Consider the following 20,410-nt stretch of genomic DNA (forward strand, 5'->3'; position numbering starts at 1 on the left):
ACAACTACATAAGATAAGGACAATTTATATTAAACAACATGAAATACTACAGACAATGGAATAGGGAAGACATCTACTTAAGGAGTGCACCTGTCTCACTTTAAACAGAGTGGTACAGATGGCCAGGCGAATAGCACCATCCATACCTGTACAAAAACTTTCTGGAGCAGTCCACGACGTTCTGCTAGAGGTAGCTCATTCTGTGCACCTCCCACTGCCTCAGGCACATGTGGAAGGTCAAAAAACAGATACAAACACTTAACCAGGGTGGAAGGCACTGACATCGTTGTCATGCAGTCCACAGTTTTCTGGAAAACAAATCAATAAATAACTGAATAGGTAGATAAACAGAAAGACAGACATAACTGTAATTGATACAGCTGAGTAAGCTCACAATTTTAAGCCAGAAGCAAAATCACAAACTCTAATTTTAACCCAGAAAATTATGTATCAAAATAACATTTTAAGTGCCTGAAAAAATTAAAAATGAATGCATGCTGACAAATACTTATTTCTCACTTGGACAAACTTGCTTTTATTAAAGATGTGCCTCTATGTTATTTTTAAAGTATTTAGTAACTTTGCTATTTATTTATTAAGAGGTAACATGTTTCAAAGAACATAAGCTTTAGGATTTAGAATAAAGGAACTTAACCATGAATCTGGCAAACTAATTTTGTTGGATCCTTTTTTCCTATAAAACAGATATAATGGTACATATTTCTTAGGGTTAATATGAGGATTATATAAGATAACAAATACACAGACATACTAAAAACTAAGTTATATATTAGTTGTTGCTTTACTATCACTTTAATGTTATTTCTATTGTAGATCTATGGGGCCAAAAGGGCATTTGAGGAATACAGCCATCACAGACACACACACAAATCTCTACATTATTTTCAAGAATTTCTAGAGGAAGAAATTCCTGACCTTCTCATGGTGAACATGTCAGTATTTTTAAGAAGCAGGCTATAGTAATTTTTATACATGGTGCAATTTGGAATAAAAAGTTTAATCACACTGGAGGGTCAACAGGTTGGCACTGTCTGTTGATTCATTTACTAGCTTTTTCAACATTTACTGATACCTAGTGTGTGCCAGGCAGTGTGTTGCGAGCTGGGCATGCATCCCTGTCCTTCAGAAGACTGTAGTCTACCAGCAGAAGCAGGCTCATCAATAACCAATTTAATCTCTTAAGTGTAACAGTGGTAGTACATACAGGCTAATATAAAAGGGAAGCATTAACAATGCCAGGAGTGGAATGAAAAAGTATAAAAATTAAAATAAGAGGGAAAGGTACAAAGAAGGTTAAGTCATATGATACAGTGTGTTTCAGGAACCTGAATCCAAAATTGCTGACTCCCGAAAAGCCATAATAGTAATGTGTACACTTTAAAAAGTGCTTATTATATATTGTAACAGTCATAAGGCCAAGCATTTTATACTATCTGATCTTCTCCTCAAATCATCCCTATGATGCAGATTCTATTACAGCATGATTCTTATTTTACAAATAAACGGATTGAGGCTCATCACTTACACATCCTGCCTTATGTTAGTGTTGGTTAAGTGGTTCACAGTGATGTAGGCATCCTGTCCCCCATTCTGACTTAATTTTAATTTTGTTGGCATCAGTGAAGTGAAACCAATAAAAAAGTAACAGAGCCAGATTTCAGAGAATTAGTGGTGGTAATGTAGATCACAAGTTAACTACACAGAGCAGGAAGGCTGGGCTAATAATTAACAAACAAATACGGAAAACCCTTTGAGACAGGGATTGCACTAATGCAGTAGCAAGATGGAGAAGAGAGAGAGCCCGAAGAACAATCTGTTGCAAGCTCTGGCCCCCTTCCGCAGAGCCGATATCATTTCCTATCTCTAATATTCAAAACCCTCTGCTTTTCCTACCATTTGTTCTTTAGACATCCATGCCTCCACACATCTAATGTTCAGTTTAAATGTCTACTCATGTCTGAAACTTTCATTTAGTCCTCATCTTTCCTCCCATCTTCACCTACAACATTTATAACTCTCACATTTCTGTTTTCACAGCACTACACATACCCCAGCACTGCATTTTACAGTATTATCTTCATCTACTTCGTCTGTCATCTACATATGTTAACTCACAACCATGTTTTATTCATCTCTGTATTCACAGCTGCCAACAGAAAATTGCACACAAAAATGTCTGCTCAAGACACAACACAAAATTTTTTAAAGTTCTCTTTTTGCAATTAGATTATTGGTAGCTTTTCCTTACTATTAAGCAAAAAAGTAGTATTTTTCAATGCTCATCTTATAACTGATAGATTGAAAGTACAACTTGGAATTCAAACTGGTAACTGGCAACACTTGTAATTTTAAAAGTGACTGGGGTTTCTCTCCTGATTCTTTTCTTATACTTTGAAGGCAATCTATCCATTTGGGCATGTTTTAATTAAACCACATTTAATTATTTTCTACTATATGTTAGGTATTACAGTTAGGATTAGGATATAGTCTTGGCTCACAATAGAGAAAGAAAAACACAGTATCTACAGAAAATATGAGTAAAACAGAAATATGCCAATTAAAATTATAATTTTATATTTTACTCTAAACCAAACCAAATTTTGGTACAGTAATATAGAGGCATTTATAACTGATAGAGGCACTGACAGTCATCTGATATGGTCATAGCTACACAGAAATAATGGGCCACTTTAGGGCTATCCGAAAGTTAGTAGTTACTTAGGATAAATAAACATCTCCATTTGCCCAGGACTGAGGGGGTTTCTTCGGATGAGAGGTTTCTATGCTAAAACTCAGAAAATACCAGGTAAATCAGGACAAGTTGTTCAGATTCTTTTCTGATTGAAAAAGGAAAAAAAAACACCAGCAAACAAAAAAAGGGAAACAATGCATTCCAAATGGGAAAAAGCCCACTTGTTACTTACTCTGAGCTAGTGACTACTTTCAGAATATGATTACTAAGAACTATGCATTGTTTCTGTTATGACAGGGTCACAGTCACCTTCACAGAGTCCATTATGAGATAATGGGAGGTGTATAAAAGCCACTGTAATTTAGACAATAGCCATTCTCAAATGTATTGATTTTGATATGTAATTAAACTCTGAATTGTAGAGGTTGAATAAATTTCCCTCATCCCAAAAATATCACAGGTCAAAAATCAGGTATCCAAACAGGTCATAAATGAGTAAAAGCAACATATATCCTGACAGACGTTAAAAGCAGATTTAGAGGAGGAAAAAAAACAATCTCCAGAATAAACCAAGTGGTAAATGACTATATATTATACTGAAAATGGCAATATTTTATTTTCCTTAAAATTAGAAATATTTAAATGTATTTTTCATTTATTGGTTAGCTAAGTACCCTAAGCTGAACCTTAGATGATTCTTCTAAGGCAGAACTTCCCTAACATGAGTAACAGGATTCTTGGGCTGGGCTTGATGAAGTCAAGAGTTCTGGGCTATTTATCTTCACCCACAGATGGTCCATCCTTTGCCCAGTGTGCTGTAGAAATGGTATCATGCTCTATGTGTGCTATGATATGACAAAGGCGTAAAAAATGGCATTCTAGATTAGGCATTTCCTCATGTGTAAAATGTGTTAAGACATCGACCTCCTCACATGAATATTGTCAGCAGCATGAAATAATATGTAATAAGAATTAGAAAAGTATAATGATTATCATAAAATCTAATTTGGAAGTTACAGTAAGTTTAATTTTACAAATTCCTGAGAGGATAAAAAAAAGAGTTTGAGTTATTAAACTTGAAACCAAAGAACTCACCTGACCAGAGGATGCTAACAAATTAATTGTTGTCAGAAGCATCCAGCCTCTACTGGCTTCTTCACTCTGATTGATTTCTAGGAATTGGACTATGGCCCGACTTGCAGCCTCTATAAAACCAAAGGAAAGCTTTAGGTAGGGGGTGGGGAATCACATATAAAGAGAGACTTTGTGAAAATCTGCAGAAACGATCATTCACTAAACACGTTCTTTAAATCAGTACTGCTACATGCTCTATATCTAACATGTTAAAAAGAGCAATGTTCCCATGGCACACACAGGTCTTTATAATACTCATATATCATCATATCAATAGGGAAGTGTAAAAGCCAACCTATATATTTTAAGAAAAGGTATGTCACAAACTAGTCAAAAAGAGTCATAAAAAAAAAGTACAGTTATACTCTACTTTTAAAGTTGATATTAGGCCACTTGGCTCTTATGAAAGACCTGCATTAATATCTGTTGTTGCTAACCAAAAGAAATCAGGAAAAGATTTTTGCTTTTACAAAAAAGGGTGAAAAGTAAAAACAGTGTTGAGCATTTGTTTTTCAGGGGGCCATTATAAAGGCAGTGCTCCTGGAGCAGTGAGCGAGGCCCCGCCAAGCTCCTTCCCTGAGAACTTCTCTCTGCATCTCAGCATCAAGCCCCACAGCTCTGAACTGTGTCTGTGAGCACCTATGCTTTATCTCCATTTACTCTGTGCACTTGCTAGCAAGATGTGTCTTAAGATATTAGAAAAGCCTAAGTAAGCTCTTAAGGATGTTATGCTTAGTGTAAAACTGGATGTAGTTAAGCATTCTGATCATGGGAAACAAAATACATTATGTGTGTGTGATGAACTTGCCTGCATCCAATACTCATATTATTTGCATGTGGAGACAAAGACTCTTGAAAGGTGCCAAAGTTACTATTGGTTCTGCTAGGAGTAAAGTGGTCTTTTTTAGGTGGCATCCAGTAATGAATAAAATGGAAATTCTGTTGCTTAAGTGGATTGATGGGTACAAAGCATGGTGTATATTTATCAGATCATTCCTGCTTTTACTGTATGTTAGTGTTATTTTAGATTTTAGGTATGATTTGAAAGGTTATTTTTTGGGTCTGGGAATAATCATTTTTTCCATATAAATTAAAGGTGACTGTTTCTTCATGTTACGCCATTTCAGCTTATGAAAGGCTTCACAGGCAACCTCTACTTTTGGAAATGGGGGGAAACCTATATATGCTTGTCTAGGAAGTGGGGGGCAGGGTGGGAAGAGAACTGACAAACTAAGAACACAGTATTAAAACAGAAGGGTAGCTAGAGGAAAGAACGTAAGATGTATACATCAAGATAAAGAATGGTAATAACATTGGGTTAACATTCTAGATCATCATATGTTGAGAATTAGATTCAAATATCAAAAGTAGTGGTAGAAAATTGACTCCTATTGATGAAGGAAGGTAACTAAGGTGATTCTTTGGGTAAAAAGGAAAAATGCAGTTCCTTGAGCAAAGATGATGAAATAATTACTCTAAGACTATGAACTTAGTGATGTATATATATGACAAACTGGGAAGGCGGAGACCAGTGATGGTGATGGGGGCAAAAAACTGGAAGGGTGCTTTTGTGATACACACAAGTGGTAACATGAGCAGCTGACAGCAGGAACAGAGAAACAGGGAGAATCACTCACAGAACTGTAATGTTGCAAGAATCTCTGAAAATAAATTTAGTTGATTATGTTTTTAGAGATAAGGGAAAATGGGTAAACCTCAACCGTGTACTTAACTTCATAAGCAGAGTTCATCAATTTTCATATTGATAACCAAGATGAATTAAAGTTGTCAGAAAATAAGTCCTATATATTTACTCTAAATCAACTGGTAAGTCACTGATGTACACTTAACATACTTCATAGAGATGTAGAATGTAGAACAAAATTGGATTGTGTTAGAGGAATTTTTTTCTTTCACTTAAGACAAATGAGAAAAAAGTGTTTTATTAAAGAATTGAATGAATACAAGACTTACATGTAGTACTGTGCTGGGGCATAGGTTATCTTTATATACTTTCATTTGAAGGAACATTTTAATAAGAAAAAAATTTTGATTGCTTATTTTTACTGAATCTTAACTATATAACAAGCACTGTTAAGTACTTGTAAATGCAACATATTTGTTACAAGAAACATGAGTTACTTTCTATTATTATACCCCTTATAACATATAAATTAAGAAATAGAGAAGAAAAATAATGTGCCTAGAGTAACATAGCTAGTCAGTGGCAGAACTTACATTCAAGTCCAGACTGTCTAACCTGTAAGAGACAAAATGTAGTGATAAAAAGAATTCACTGGAAATGAGAGATGTCGACAGAAGCCTGGCTTATTTCTAACATTTTGTATCTCAAGTGTTGACATTATTATATTCACATGGTCACTGATTTACGGTTCCTAGCCCCTCTCTAGAAAATAAGCGGCAGGGGAGCAGTCTCCTTGGCTGTTCACTGATGATCCTCGGTATGAAGTGCATCACTGCACTACGTGCGCACTCAGTTAAGTACCTGTTAAAGAGGAAATAAACCAACCTAAGTTGGTTAAAGAAGGACACACTGAGCTCAACTTCTAAAGAACATTAAGAGATTTGGATTTATTATGAATAATAGAGATTCCCGACAATTTTGAAAAGAGGAGTAATAAAAAGAAAGCAACGTTTAAGACTGATTAAATCGTGGATTCATGAAAGAGGGGGAAAGTAAATAAAAGAATAACACTATGAAAAACTTCTTTAGCAATCATGGTTTGAGACCACTGGTAAAAGCTGACCTGCAAATTCTTCTTGCAGGCTTACAAGGGACTCTGCCATTTGATACATTACATGAGCCCTCTTTCCTTGACAGGAATTAAATGCTCATGTAAAGAAGACTACTTCCCAGTTAGCTACAATGATCAATTAAAGGCTGACATGTGATGCTCTCATTTCCTAGGCTTCTTCATAATTAGGCAGCTTTGTTTTTAAATTGTGTATTTCTAATTTTGTAACTCGACATCTCTAAAAAACTACCTGGAATCTTCAAGTGATAATTTCATAGTTATATCAATGTAACGAAATTCTGTATCACAAAAAAAAAAATCATCACTAAATGAACCGGTCATTACCACCTATGCTTATCACAGACCAGAAAAAAGAGATTTTGAAGAACTAAAGTTACTTTAAGAGATAATTAAAGTTATTTTCCTGATAGAGAAACTAGAAACCTATAGATAAGACCATTCTGAGTGAATCTGAATTCCACCCATATTATTATTAAAACAAAATTGGACAAATACATATTTTCACTGCTATTAAATAAGTTTCCAATTAAACAATGAATGCTAATGTCTATTTTGAGAGCCAAAAACATCAAAAATGTACTGTTGGCATGAAAAAGTTCTACTTATTTGATAAACGGCACTTACAGTAGTGTGTGCTTTCTTCTGTTTTGGTTGACAATGAACATTAAGGTATTCCTCAAGACAAATAATGGATTAAAGCTTGCTCTCCTTGGGGCACATCTACTCGAATTTCCATTTCCAGTGACTTTTCCTTCTCCTAAATGCTGAGGGTCCCCACAAGACTTGTAACCAGGGGAGCAATGGGCAGTGGCAGCTCATCCCAGGCTAACCCCTGATCTTGTCTCTAAGGTCCCCCTTTCTCTGACTCTCCAGTCAGCTGACGGCAGCCCCACCTTGCCTCACCTCTTGATTCTCTACCTTAAGCCCTTCATTGTTTTCATTGACCTGAACTTTAATAAAGGTACTGTCAAAAAAAACCAAAGAAAAACTGTTGTTATTAAATATTATGACAGTTCAATCAGTTACTGATCTGAATAAATAATATGTGTGAAAAAAACTTTGAACAAAATCGAGACAATATAATTATTGACAGTATCCCTTTAACAACTCTATCAACTAAATAAGTACTCTTTTTGAGAAGAGAGAAGGTGGAGAAGGCCTAAGTTACTTCAGGAATAATGTAAAATTTTATTATCTGGCTTCCAATTATATGCTTATACAGATAAAGAAATCTGGAATAGGTAGCTGTGGTTGAATGATATGGAACAGATCTAAAACTGTAACTGACAAATCCTCTAAATGTAACAAAAGCATTCAGAAGAACTATTTTATTTTCACCTACTAATTTCAGAATATTGCCATTCAAAATACTTTAATGGGATCTCCCACTTTTTATTTTAAATAAAGAAGCTGATTATAAAAGTATGTAACATTTAGTGGTATCTTTAAAATATATGTATACTAAAAAGTAATTTTTTTAAAGATTTTATTTATTTATCTTTAGAGGGGAAGGGAAGGAGAGAGGGAGAGAAACATCAATGTATGGTTGCCTTTTGTGCATCCCCTGCTGGGAACTGGCCTGCAACCCTGGCATGTGTCCTGACTGGGAATCGAACTGCGACTGGTTCGCAGGCCTGTGCTCAATCCACTGAGCTACACCAGCCAGGTAAAAAGTAATTTTTAATTAAATTTCCATAAATCAGTTTCTTAAAACTTAGAGAAAAAAACATTCCTAGTCAAAAAAATATTGCATTAGGATCTTTTAATTTCACTTATATTTAACAAATACAAATTTAAATGATGGTTTAACTTAAGGTTATAACAGTTAATGTAAAAACACATTATCCTATATTCTGAGCTGCAAATCAATCATTGGATTCAAGCTTTTGCTTTCACAACTGCATTTTATTTTAGTACATATAGTTAGACTCAAAAATGCAGAAATGGAGTTAGAACTCATTATTAGATTGAGTAAGAATAGAATGTAGACAATTTTAAAAGAACTTTAACTTCCCAGTGCACAATGAGAGAATTTAAGTGATTCTATTAGCATTCAGAACAGTTTGGAAAACAAATTTGTTAATAATAAATGCAATACAACATTTTTTCCTTTGCAAAGTCCATTTAAAGCATAATCATTTTTAAACTTATGCTTCAGGATGACAATGTAAGACATGTTAATAGTATTATTACGCTTAGTTCATTAAGAAAGATACCAAGCCCTAAACAACTCTTCCCATCCACCTCCACTCCCCCCAAAAACCTGCTGTAAGTTAGTCAGAACCACAGTATTAGAATTCACAAGTTCCATGCTTCTTTTCATTTGATGATGCATAACCGCACCTTGAGAATAAAATTACCTGAAGGTGTTGTGGCTTTGAAATCCCTGGAGGATAGCAGGGCACAATATTCTTCTGTTTAAAAAAAAAAAAAAAAAAAAGGCTGGGCTGTCCAATGGGGATTCGCTACAGTACACTAATCCCACAACAACACTCTGTGAGACACCGACCGTAGTGAGCATCACCTGGCTTCTCCATCAGTGTGCTGCTGCCCATTTTTTTCTTGCACCACTGGGTTTAACAGTGGCACTTTGCACGCACCAACTAAAGATAATTTTTCACAGGTGCTTCAATGACGTAAACTGATTATGTCACCTTACAATTAAGCAGACTGCATGTTTGAACTTAAAACTACATAAAGAAGGGAAAAAAATCTTAAGCTATTCCCCTTAAACAATATAGCCACAAAATTATATGTTTTTCTCAAATTATTTTAGTTACTATATATTTAACAATAGCCACACAGAGGCAACAGTGAAGAGAGAATTAAGAAAGACAGAGAACTAGAACTGTGAAGTTGCCTTGTGAATTACAAATCAGTCTATATACCCAGGCTGTATATTGATACTTCCTAAAATTTTCCATTTTTAATAACTTCTGATAAATAGATTTAAACAAGAGAATTGCAGATAAGCATGGTTCCTACTGAGATATCTATAATTCATGTTAGAGGTAATCTGATAAAAAGAGTCGATATGTGACTAGTGACTAGGTAAAAAATAAAATAACAAGTATTCCACACCAAATTCAGGAGTCCTGGAAAAATAATCTTGCCCTGATGCCCAACACATATAGCTATTTTTCAAAGGGATAACAGAGGGCTATGTCACCTGCTTTCTTGGGAGAAAAATCTGAATAGTAATGATAACAATAACCATCAATAACTTCCTGTAAAATAAAAGGTTATGTGAAGAATCAAAAGTAGCCAAGTTCATGGCAACGGAGGGTAAAATGGTGATTCCCAAGGCCTGGGAGGAAGAGCACATGGGGAGTTGCTGATCAATGGGTACGAAGTTATAGTTATGCAAGATGAAAAAGTTCTAGAGATCCACTGTACAACACTGTGCTTATACTTAGCTGTACATTTAAAAATTTGTTAAGAGGGCAGATACAAGTTATATGTTTTTTACTACAATAAAAATCAGTCAAACAACTAGAAAATAAGGAAGGAGATATGAAAGAGTGAGATGTACCTAGATCTTGAACACCTAATTTTTTTTCACCACAAAGGAAAAGAAATCTCCATGACACATCCAGCCCAGGTAGCTCAGTTGGTTAGACCACTGTCCCAATACATCAAGGCTGCAGGTTCAATCTCTGGTCAGGGCACATAAAAGAAGCACCCAATAAATACATAAGTGGAATAACAAATCAATGTTTCTGTCTCTCAAATCAATAAATTAAAAAAAAAATCTCCATGAAGATACTTGTAACCAAAAGAAACTTCCAATGTTCAAGACTAAAAGTAAGGGAACAAGGATTCCCAAAGCCAGGGTAATTTAAGGCAGCTTTAGGAGATATTCCAAAATTATGCTTTTCTCTTTTAAACATCAGTAAGGCTGGCCTTTCTAACACTGCTCCAATTCTCAAAGCATTAAAATGAGTGGGGAGCAGAGAAGTCCTATGTCAAAGTCAGTAAAAATTTATTGAGTGCCTAATCTGTGACAAGCACTCTTCTAGGTCTATGGTTTCCAACAGGTGTGCCACAAAAAAATTTAAAACATGCAATACCTGATTATTTAGTCAGAAGCACTGACTTCTCTTCCTGTAGACTGTCAAAAAACTGACAACAGCCAACACAGCAATAGCCATCAGGTGTGAATGAAATCAAAATTATAGTTTTTCTGTCAGATCTGCAAAAAATATATTTTTTGGTATACTACAGAACTTTAGTAACTAGCTTATGTGTGCCATCAGATGAAAAAGGTTAAAAATCTCTGTTCCAGATGATACTGAAGTAATCATGACAATAAAATTAAATAAGTAAATAAATAAGATATTTTAGATGATGACAAAGCTCTAAAGGAAGTATTTTAGGTGACTAAATAAAAGTATACTAACTGGTATGGGGTTAGAGTAGAAACGATCTATTTGCAATAGGGAGGTTAAGAAAGGTTCCTCTTATGGAGGTAAAATTCATACAAATTCAATTCAATTTCGCTGGATTCTAAAGTTAGTAACTTTCAAAAGTTTAAAGCTAAAAATTACATGGAAGCACATAATGTAAAAAAACACATTTAAAAATAGCTGGGAAATAAGATGTTATCAATGGGAAGGGTGGGTAAAGGGCACAGGGGGCTCTATGGATTATGTTTATAACTTCCTGGGAGCCTATAATTACTTTAAAATGAGAAGTTTTAAAAAATGTGTATAGTTATTACTATAAATTACAGTGAGACATCTACTTCACTTAGGATACTTTTCATTACTTCTCAAACATTGCCCTATGGATGTAAAATTATAAAGGGATTCGGGAAAACAAATCTCCGACAAAGAAAAAGGTTTTCCTACAAACATTCAGGTTAGGTACTTACAAAGACAGTAAAAAGAGAAGTAAATAAAGTTCTGGGAATTTTTTTCTAATCTAGGAATATCATTCAAGAAAGAAAATGCAATGACACGAGTCAACTTGTGACAGAGAAATCTGCCTTATTTAAAATAGCTGAATCAGTATAAAACACATATCTGCCATTTAAGATCACCTTCTCATTTCCATAGAAGGAACTGAAATCAGGAAAGGAAAAAGGATGCAATGCAATCTGGGGAGGACGTGGCAGGAAAGTATCTTGACAACTTTCATTAGACTTGCTTTAAGAACTGCAAAAATAATTAAAACTGTCACACTTGAAAATCCATACATCACTTCATATAATTTAATGCTTCTGAATAAGGGATTTTTGCCCTCCATCTAAAAACATTTAATGGCTATTGCTCCAAAGACTTCATAATAGGCTCCAGTGAAAGATAAAACATAGAGATGAGCATTTACCTCTGTGTTCTCCTGAAACCCCACAGCTATGACCTGAAAGGTGTCCCTCCCAGAATTCATAGGATGAAGCCCTAACTCTTAATGTAATGGTATTTGGTGATGGAGCCTATGGAAATTAATTAAGTATAAATGAGGTCATGATGGGATCAGTGCCACTGTAAGAAGGGAGACCAGAACTCTCTCTCCCACAGGTGACGCCACATCCAGAAGATGTCGTTTGCAATCCAAGATCGCAGCAGAAACCCAACAAGATGACAGTGGGATCCAGACTTTTAGCCTCTAGAACTGCAAAAAAATTTCTGTTGTTTAAGCCACTGGTCTATGGTATTTTAATGTCAGCTGGAGCATGCTAACACACCCACTAAAAATGCAGAGGGATTTTTTAAAAAAGCATAAACCTGTAAGGACATAGAGAATAGTAAAGATTAAAAACAATTTTGAATACTAACAGTACAGAAGTTAGTGGTAATTAACTTAGTAAATTCTAGAATCTTAAAGTACCTGCAGGAAAAACAACTAAAGTCTAATAGAGCTACCAAGCAGCTCAGGAATTGGTGGCACTGGCTACCTTTCTTTGGAAGCAGAGGTGATGGAAAACGGTACACAGAGGATTGGTGAAAGGACTTTTACGAGCAGCCGGGCACACAGTGCAACATATAGATCATGTATCTTAGAAATTTACACTTGAAAATTATATGACCCTCCCCACCAATGTCACTCCAATAAATGTAATAAATAAATAAATAAATAAATGAATGTCATTCTGTAGAATGAGTAAACAAGTTTTTTTTCTTTTTAAAAAGCAACTAGACCCCAGATACTCACTACAAAAAAAGCACTAGACTGAAGGTTTATTTAATGCAAAGAGTAAGAGAGTGTTTGGACTGGGGTGGAGGAGGGATGATGACAGCACATAAGGCACAGCTGTGGGCTCAGGAAGGTAAAGCAGAAACTCATGTACTGAATGCTCAGGGTCCTCAGACCTTTCCTCTACTTGGCTTCTAAAACATTCAGAATCATATATATATGATTCTAGGTAAAGAATCATATATATGTATATGATTCTTTATCATATATATATATATGATAGGTCTAGGTAAAGACTAGATATTCTTCTCTGGGGACTCTGTCTAGTCAGGGAAAGATGGTCAACAAAATGACCCAGCAGGATCACCCTGGACTGAAGCCCAGAGCTGCAAGTTCTACCCACAATTACAAAGCTACCCAGCATCTTTCCATCCATTTTTATACAGGAACAGATGGCCAAGAATGAGATATGTGAGGACATTCTCCAACATAAGAGACAAGAGACAGAAACAAATGAACAAAAAAGGATAACCTTAAACAGACTACACAGGGACATGAAAATACGAAAACAAAAAACAAAAATCAAAAACTCAGCTAAGAGAAGAGAATCCATACAAAACCAAAACACCAATAAGGAAGAAAAAAGTCTTAGAAATTAAAAGTATAATGTCACAAATTTCAAAAATTCATAGAAGGAATGGATGGTAAAAACTGAAGAGCTCTCTTAGCAAGCAGAGTCAAAAAACAAAGATAGAAAATAAGCAACAAAGAAAATGAGAGTGTCTTAGAGGTACCTCTGACTAGAAAGAGAAAACAGATGGGAGAATATTATTATTTAAACAATTCATGCATGAAACTTCCCCCAAATTAAAGGATATGAATTCCTAGATTAAGAAGTACTCAGCATAATGGACAAATACAGGTCTACTCCAACGCAGGCTACTGTAAAATTTTAGTGCCAAATGGCCAAAAAATGGATCCTGAGTGCTTTTATAGAAAAAAAAATAGGACACAGAAAAAGAATCAAGTATCTAGGAAGCTTCATTTCTCAACAGTAGTATAGGCATCTCGAATATGCTGAGAAATGATTTTTAAGTTCTGAGAAAAAATGATTTCCAACCGAGAGTCTGATACCTGCTGAAAGGAGAATATAACGTAAGCTGCAAGATTTTCCAATATGACCCTGAGCATTCACCCTGGGCTGCCTGGAGAAAGACCTAGATAAGATCCCCACCTCCCCCTTCACTCACCATGTTCCCAGAGGTGCTGCATCCGAGCTCAACTTCCCATGACACTGGTAGCTTCCACTCCCTGGTAGGAGGGCCTGTAACTTCCCCTAGTCCCAAAGTCTCCTGGGGCTAAACGGCTAGCATTCTGAAACGACTCCTATAAACATCCAGCAAGTACTCAAGGAGTCTAGATGACAAGCAGTTTGTGTGTTTTCTCACTGATAAAACTGCATTCATGTTTGTACTCTGTTTTTGGAGAGACCTCCCAAGCACACTTTTTGTGAAACAGTGAGGGTGGTAGACTTGTGCCTTCTAGTTTCCACTTTCTGCAGGAAAGCCACACTATACAACACGATGGGCTCTGTGCCAAGCTCTGGTATCTGAAGGCTGTTAGCCAAATGGCATCACCTTCCTTAGGGAAGATGAAGGAACTCAGCTTATTCAGCAATAGTCAAATTTTCACTCATGGGATTTCTGTAAACAAACAAAAAAAATTCCAAACCAAAAATGATAATTCCCCTGCCATCCTTTCTCAGGAAGCTTCTGGAAAACATGCTTTACCACTTAATTTGAGAAAGAAGATGACATGAGATTCAGGAAAGAGAGGCTCTATCTCAAAGAAGTGATATGGCATCCCAGGATGACGTGAGTGGGGATATAAAATGACAGCTGTGCAGCTGGCCTAGACAGCACCTACTATAGACCAAAACAGCCAGGAGTTTCTGGAAGAGCTGTGTGCAAACAGATGAACTGACAGAATGTCTGAGGTCTTCAATCCTATTGAGGAGAGATTCAGAAAAAACAGGGGAATAAGAGATGAATGTGTAATAAAAATGTAGAAAAGTAAAAAAAATAACCAATTGTTAAGTCTGATGGAAGCAAGGGAGAAGTTTTCAAGGAAAGAAAAGTAATCGTAGCATACCGTATGGCTCATCTTAGAACAGTGTTTTCATACACACTCCCAGCCAGGAATCCTGACCTAGGCAGAGCTGTGGCACAGCCAGGCTGCAGGGGCACAGGAAGTGTCTGCAGGGCCATGGGAGTGAGCTAAAGAGAGTAAGTCTCATTCTCTTGTGAAAAGTCAGAAGACAGGGTTAAAGTGTGAATCAAGAATACACACTATAAATGTTATATAGAGAACAGAAATAAATATCAAAAAAAGGTAAGTGTTCAAAAGCTACTGCCTGTCAGGTGTGAAAAATGGAGATGAACCAAGATGATAAAAGAGACATGCTATTTTAAATAAACCCTTTTAACTATTTGGCCCTCAAAACTATGTGCCTATATTAATTTTAATAAAAATAAAAACAAATTAAAAGATTTTATAACGAAGGCATTACCATTACTACTGAAAAATAATAATTTGATGGGTTGAAAAGGTAAGCGGTTTTCCCAAAGAGACATTAAAAACAGAACGTTAAATAATCAATTTCTTGGCCTAATGCTTCAACAAGAAAGCTATCACTCAAAAGACCAGCAAAAAACCCAAAAATAACAAAATAAAAAAAAAGTAGGATAAAATCCCTCAAACATATCGCTAATTTAGAAAATGACTAATGGTAATTAAAATCAAGAAAGCTTATTTTAATCTTGAGTAAAAAGAAAGATACTTTATAAGTTTAAAATGAACTAATAATAAAGAAGAAAAGTATTCAGGCAGCATTCATAAAAAACCTAGTGTATGTGAAGCACTGTGATCAAGACTGTAGGTCATATAAACACCCCTAAACAGTTTATGGTTCAACAGGAAAATAAAGACACACACCCAAATACCACTCACAGAGTTGAGAAACAAAAAGTAGTTCAAAAGAGAAAGTTGCTTTTTCTTTGAATAAGGAAAACAAGAAACAGCCCATCAAAAAGGTGTGACTTAATCCAAGCTGGGAAGATTCAGACATGCTGAGATGGGAAAGATTCTCCTTACTGGGTAAAACATCATAAGAAAAGAATAGAAATAAGAGTGTAGATGAGTTTGGGACTACAAACAACTTGGTTTGGTTGAAATATAGAAAAGGAAACAAATTAAAAGTGCAGGCTAGAAAATAACACATATGGCCAGTTTCTGGGTTAGCCTTAAATGTCATGCTAGGAATTTGGATTTTGTTCAGAAGAAAACAGAATATTGTTGAAAGGGTTGGGGAGAGGGCAGTAGCGGTCCAAGGAAAGAAAGTAGTCTTGATACAATTAATCTACTTAAAAGATGCTGATATTATAAGATATTGAAACCAAGAGAAGAATGTGACTTTTTAAGAATGTGAATGAGACAAGTAATTCTAGAATCAGGTCAACTTTCTATTTAATTTAAACAACACTTTTACCAAACTGATCATTCAAATAAATCAGTTTTTGCTGGTTTCTGTAATAATACCTGTAGATTTATTTGATGCTCTCCTTCGAATTTCTGTTACCATCAGTCGTGAAACTTGTGTTGTGAACTGTAGAAGATCAGAAAATTTTTCTGTCATTGTGTTTGGTGGAGCATTTCCAAAAACCTGTGAGAAAAAAAATTTAATAAAGCATTGTTAACTTTTTTCTTTTATTCTGTGCATCTTGAAGTGTGGTATGACTTAAAAAATCAAGTTATAAAACACATGCTTACACAGTTTCTTTGGATCTGAATATACATTTAAAAATACAACTCTCAATAAATCACATCAACCCATGTTTCCTAATACATATTAATTTGTTGAACGATTAAATAAATATAATCTAAAAGCCAAAGACTAGTTACCTTTAGAATTTGAGTCAATCTACTTTAGAAGATTTAGAAAATATAATGTTTCTATGAAAACATCTAAATTAGGAAATTAAGATTATTTGATGGTACACAGATAACATTACATAGTAAAAAGCAGAGACTTAGCTACTATCACTAAGTTCTAGGCTGAACACAGAATTTACTATTCTCATCTTATATCTCGGAATTTCTAAATCTAACAGCTATTAATTCCCAAAACAAGACTGGCAGGGAAAAGACTAGAATGAAGAGAACGAGAGGGTCGGAATCTTCCTCATCTGAATATGTCCAGATCTTCCCAGCTTGCAGTGAGTCACACCTTTTTGATGGACTATTTCTTGTTTTCCTCATTCAAAGGAAAAAAACCTTTCTGCTCTGAACTACTTTTTGTTTCTCAACTCCATGAGTGGTATTTGGGTCATGAAATAAACTTTCTTTCCCCAGAAATCTAAGACAAATAAACTTTAGAGTAAATAATTCTTAAAGACAAACCAATATAGACTCAGCGAGAGAGTAAGAAAATAAAACCTGGGCCCTGCTAGGTAGCTCAGTTGGTTAGAGCATCATCCTGATACTCCGAGGTTGCAGGTTTGATCCCTGGTCAGGACAAATACAAGAATCAACTAATAAATGCATAAATAAATGGAAGAACAAATCAATGTCTGTCTCTGTCTCCCTTCCTTCCTCTCTCTCACAAATCAATCAATAAATTATAGAAAAGAAAACTAGATGGACTGTCACAAGAAAAGAAATGGTATCATAATGGCTATGTAAGTGGATGTATTCTGAAATAGTTTCAATAATGTTCTTTATAATTAAAAGGAAATTCTGTGTCTTCTAAAAGTATTATGATACCTTTCTATTACAATACAAATGACACCAAGTTCTGTATGTTCATATGTGACTACAAGGGGAGAAAGCTCTCCCACTCATTTTTGTATTCCCTACCAAGCTAGCACCCGACTTTCAGATGATGTTCCCTAAATGTGGTTGTTCATTTATTTGTTCAGGTAGCACTGAAGGACATGAACTATAATATGAGAATATAAACTAAAAGTAAGAAAAGGAAAAAAGCAAATAGAAGACCAACATTAGAGAATGCACTAGAAAAAAAACATTAAATAAAATCTTAAACTAAAAAATTTCTGTATTTGTCATGTTTCAGTCATGAATTTGGCTTACAAATACAAAGAGAAAACCTAGTCAATTATATGGCTCACAATTTCCTTAGGAAAGAAAAATACGTATTTAAGGAAGTACCTCTATTCTTTATACTACACAACTTTTCTTCCAAGGAGCCTAATAAAAGGACATAAATTAAAATGTAGTATCTTATAACAGAAATGTTTCTTACATTCTTACGATACTGTGTTTCTGTAGTATCTTATAATAGAAATGTTTCTTACATTCTTACGATACTGTGTTTCTTATAACCTCCCTTGAATTGAACTGAAAGAACTAAAAAAAGTAAAAAAAACCCACAACAATTCAATTCTACAGGATATACTTCTGTCCAGGTATGTAAGTCTGTTCATTAATGTAACACAGCAGTAATTATAAAGGATTTCAAAAAAAATAAACAGTTCTGTTCTTATAATCCTTGTCTTAGGACACATCTATTAATTTTAGAGAGAGAAGAAGATGGGGGGAGAAAGAGGAAGAGGCAGAAAAAGGGAGAAAGGAAGGGAGGAAAGGAGGAAGAGAGAGACACTGATTAGCTGCCTCCCACAGGTGCCCCAAAGAGGCACCAAACCTGCAACCTAGGTGTAGGCACCCTGACCAGGAAGTGAACCCTCCACCTTTCAGAGCACGAGACAACACTCCAACTAATTGAGCCATAGCAGCCAGAGCAATAAGCAGTACTATTCAAGATCTCAATAAACTGTTTTTCTTCTAAAATTTTGATAATGTTTTATTTTTACAGTTAACCTGTGTGTTGCCTGTTACGGAAGATGCACAGTCCTTAACAAACTGTCGATAAATTTTAGAAATGGAGAGACCGAACAATGACACATGCATGAACTGCCATTTTACCTCCACTCACAGATGAGTGTGGAACTGTTTAATGAAGGCATTTATAAAACAATTTGCTCAGAAAATTATTAGGCCTTTCATCAAACTGATTTAGACATATAGTAGGTAAACATTTCTATTACCAAGAATATATTAATGTATATTTTGCTCCTAAGAATTAAGAGTTATTTTATTTCTAAGCATTATTAAGACAACCTCATAAATCAATAGGTCATGTCTTAGAAGATATAAGGACATGGTTATTCAAGCAGTCTTCATGCTGGGTGAATAATGATGCTGTTAAAAATGCACGTAACTTTTCACACAAATCCTAACATTTACTGCTTTATTTTCATACAAATTTTCTTTCAAAAGGTAAGTCTTACTTGAATTGACCAACTCAAAATCAATATTATGGAAGAAAGACAATGTCCTATTTGCTAATCTGAAATGACATAAACAATTTTTAGTCTAGTGATCTAACAATACTAATGATTGATTCATTCTGTCATTTATTTAGTCTTAAACATTTACTGATTTCCTAAATATGTCAGGCAATGTTTGGAATCATAATGTTTGGGCTCTGGGCAGTGAGAAGAATCGTGCTAAGACCTCAAAGTGGACATGAACTTTTTAGGGCAGTTGAGGGATCAAAAGGCTGGTGAGGCTGGATGTTTTAAATGAGAAGGAAAATGGTAAAAGATAAGGCTGGAGAGGTGCAAGGACTAAAACACAAACCTGACATTTCAGATAATACTAAATATATAAGGCAGCGAAGGAAAGTGATCTTTTTGTGATTGAGACCAGCATTTAAATCTAAGAATATTAGGTGTGTATTTACCACCTTTCGCAAACTGATATTTCTTAAAAACACACAATGCTTCCACCATGTAGTTAAGTGTGTGCTGCAGAGGATGGAACATGAAGCTGGGAGTCAGGAGGCCTGGATTCTCCTCCCCTCAGGGACTATGGGTCAAATTTTTGTTCTTTTTAGTTTCTTTATCTGTCAAGGGAGAGAACTGAACAAGAGACGGGTAGGTAATATATTCAACTCAGAAGAGATAATTCCACAAGAGATATGTGACATTCATAACTCAGATGGAAATAAAAACAGTACTGAGGAACAAACATGCCTTCTAGCAAATTCAATAAAAATAATGACCATATAATGATCCTTTGCCATGTGCCTAGCAGTATTCAAATACTTGACATGTGATGTCATTTAAACCTCATAAAATCTTATGCAGTATCCTCATTTCACACATTTAAAAAAAGCAAGCATTAGGAGTTAAACAACATAAACCTGGAAGTGCTGGAGCCAGAATTTTAAACTAGGCCTGTCTGATCCAAAGTGCTGCTCTTAATCACCCAGTACTATATCGCCTCAATTAAACTTCACCTGAACCCTATCACTGTAACTCTGCAATGTTCTCCTTAAGAGAACAACATGGTTTGATTTGTTTTTAGAAGGGTCATTGTTAATGTGCATCTGAATAAATTTCAGAACATTTCCTGGTGCCTCTAGTACACATTTGTGTTGTACCCAGAGAGGACAAATTAATGGTGACATCCAATATGGTGTGCATAAAGTAGAAGCTCAATATGTATTTGCTGCACAATGAAGCCATTCAATAAAAGCCGATTAAATATGACTAACAAAAAAGGTTGGAAT

General features: G+C 35.2%; 1 protein-coding gene across 9 annotated transcripts in view; it reads right to left on the bottom strand.

The window, feature by feature from the left end:
- Positions 1-20,410, bottom strand: part of WDFY3 (WD repeat and FYVE domain containing 3) — a 280,919-nt gene that overhangs the window by 149,319 nt on the left and 111,190 nt on the right. For 7 of the 9 annotated variants that reach the window (XM_053666391.1, XM_053666397.1, XM_053666394.1 and 4 more), the window contains 4 exons: positions 16,357-16,480; positions 8,985-9,038; positions 3,809-3,918; positions 147-308 (listed from right to left, as the gene is read on the bottom strand). In XM_053666391.1, coding sequence (XP_053522366.1) covers positions 147-308; positions 3,809-3,918; positions 8,985-9,038; positions 16,357-16,480 — 450 coding nt within the window. The remainder of the gene's footprint in view (positions 1-146; positions 309-3,808; positions 3,919-8,984; positions 9,039-16,356; positions 16,481-20,410) is intronic. The other 2 variants (XM_053666398.1, XM_053666395.1) reach the window with 1 other exon arrangement.

Source organism: Artibeus jamaicensis, unplaced genomic scaffold (assembly GCF_021234435.1).
Source record: "Artibeus jamaicensis isolate MK-2021 breed Jamaican fruit bat unplaced genomic scaffold, CSHL_Jam_final contig_452, whole genome shotgun sequence".
NCBI lineage: Eukaryota > Metazoa > Chordata > Mammalia > Chiroptera > Phyllostomidae > Artibeus > Artibeus jamaicensis.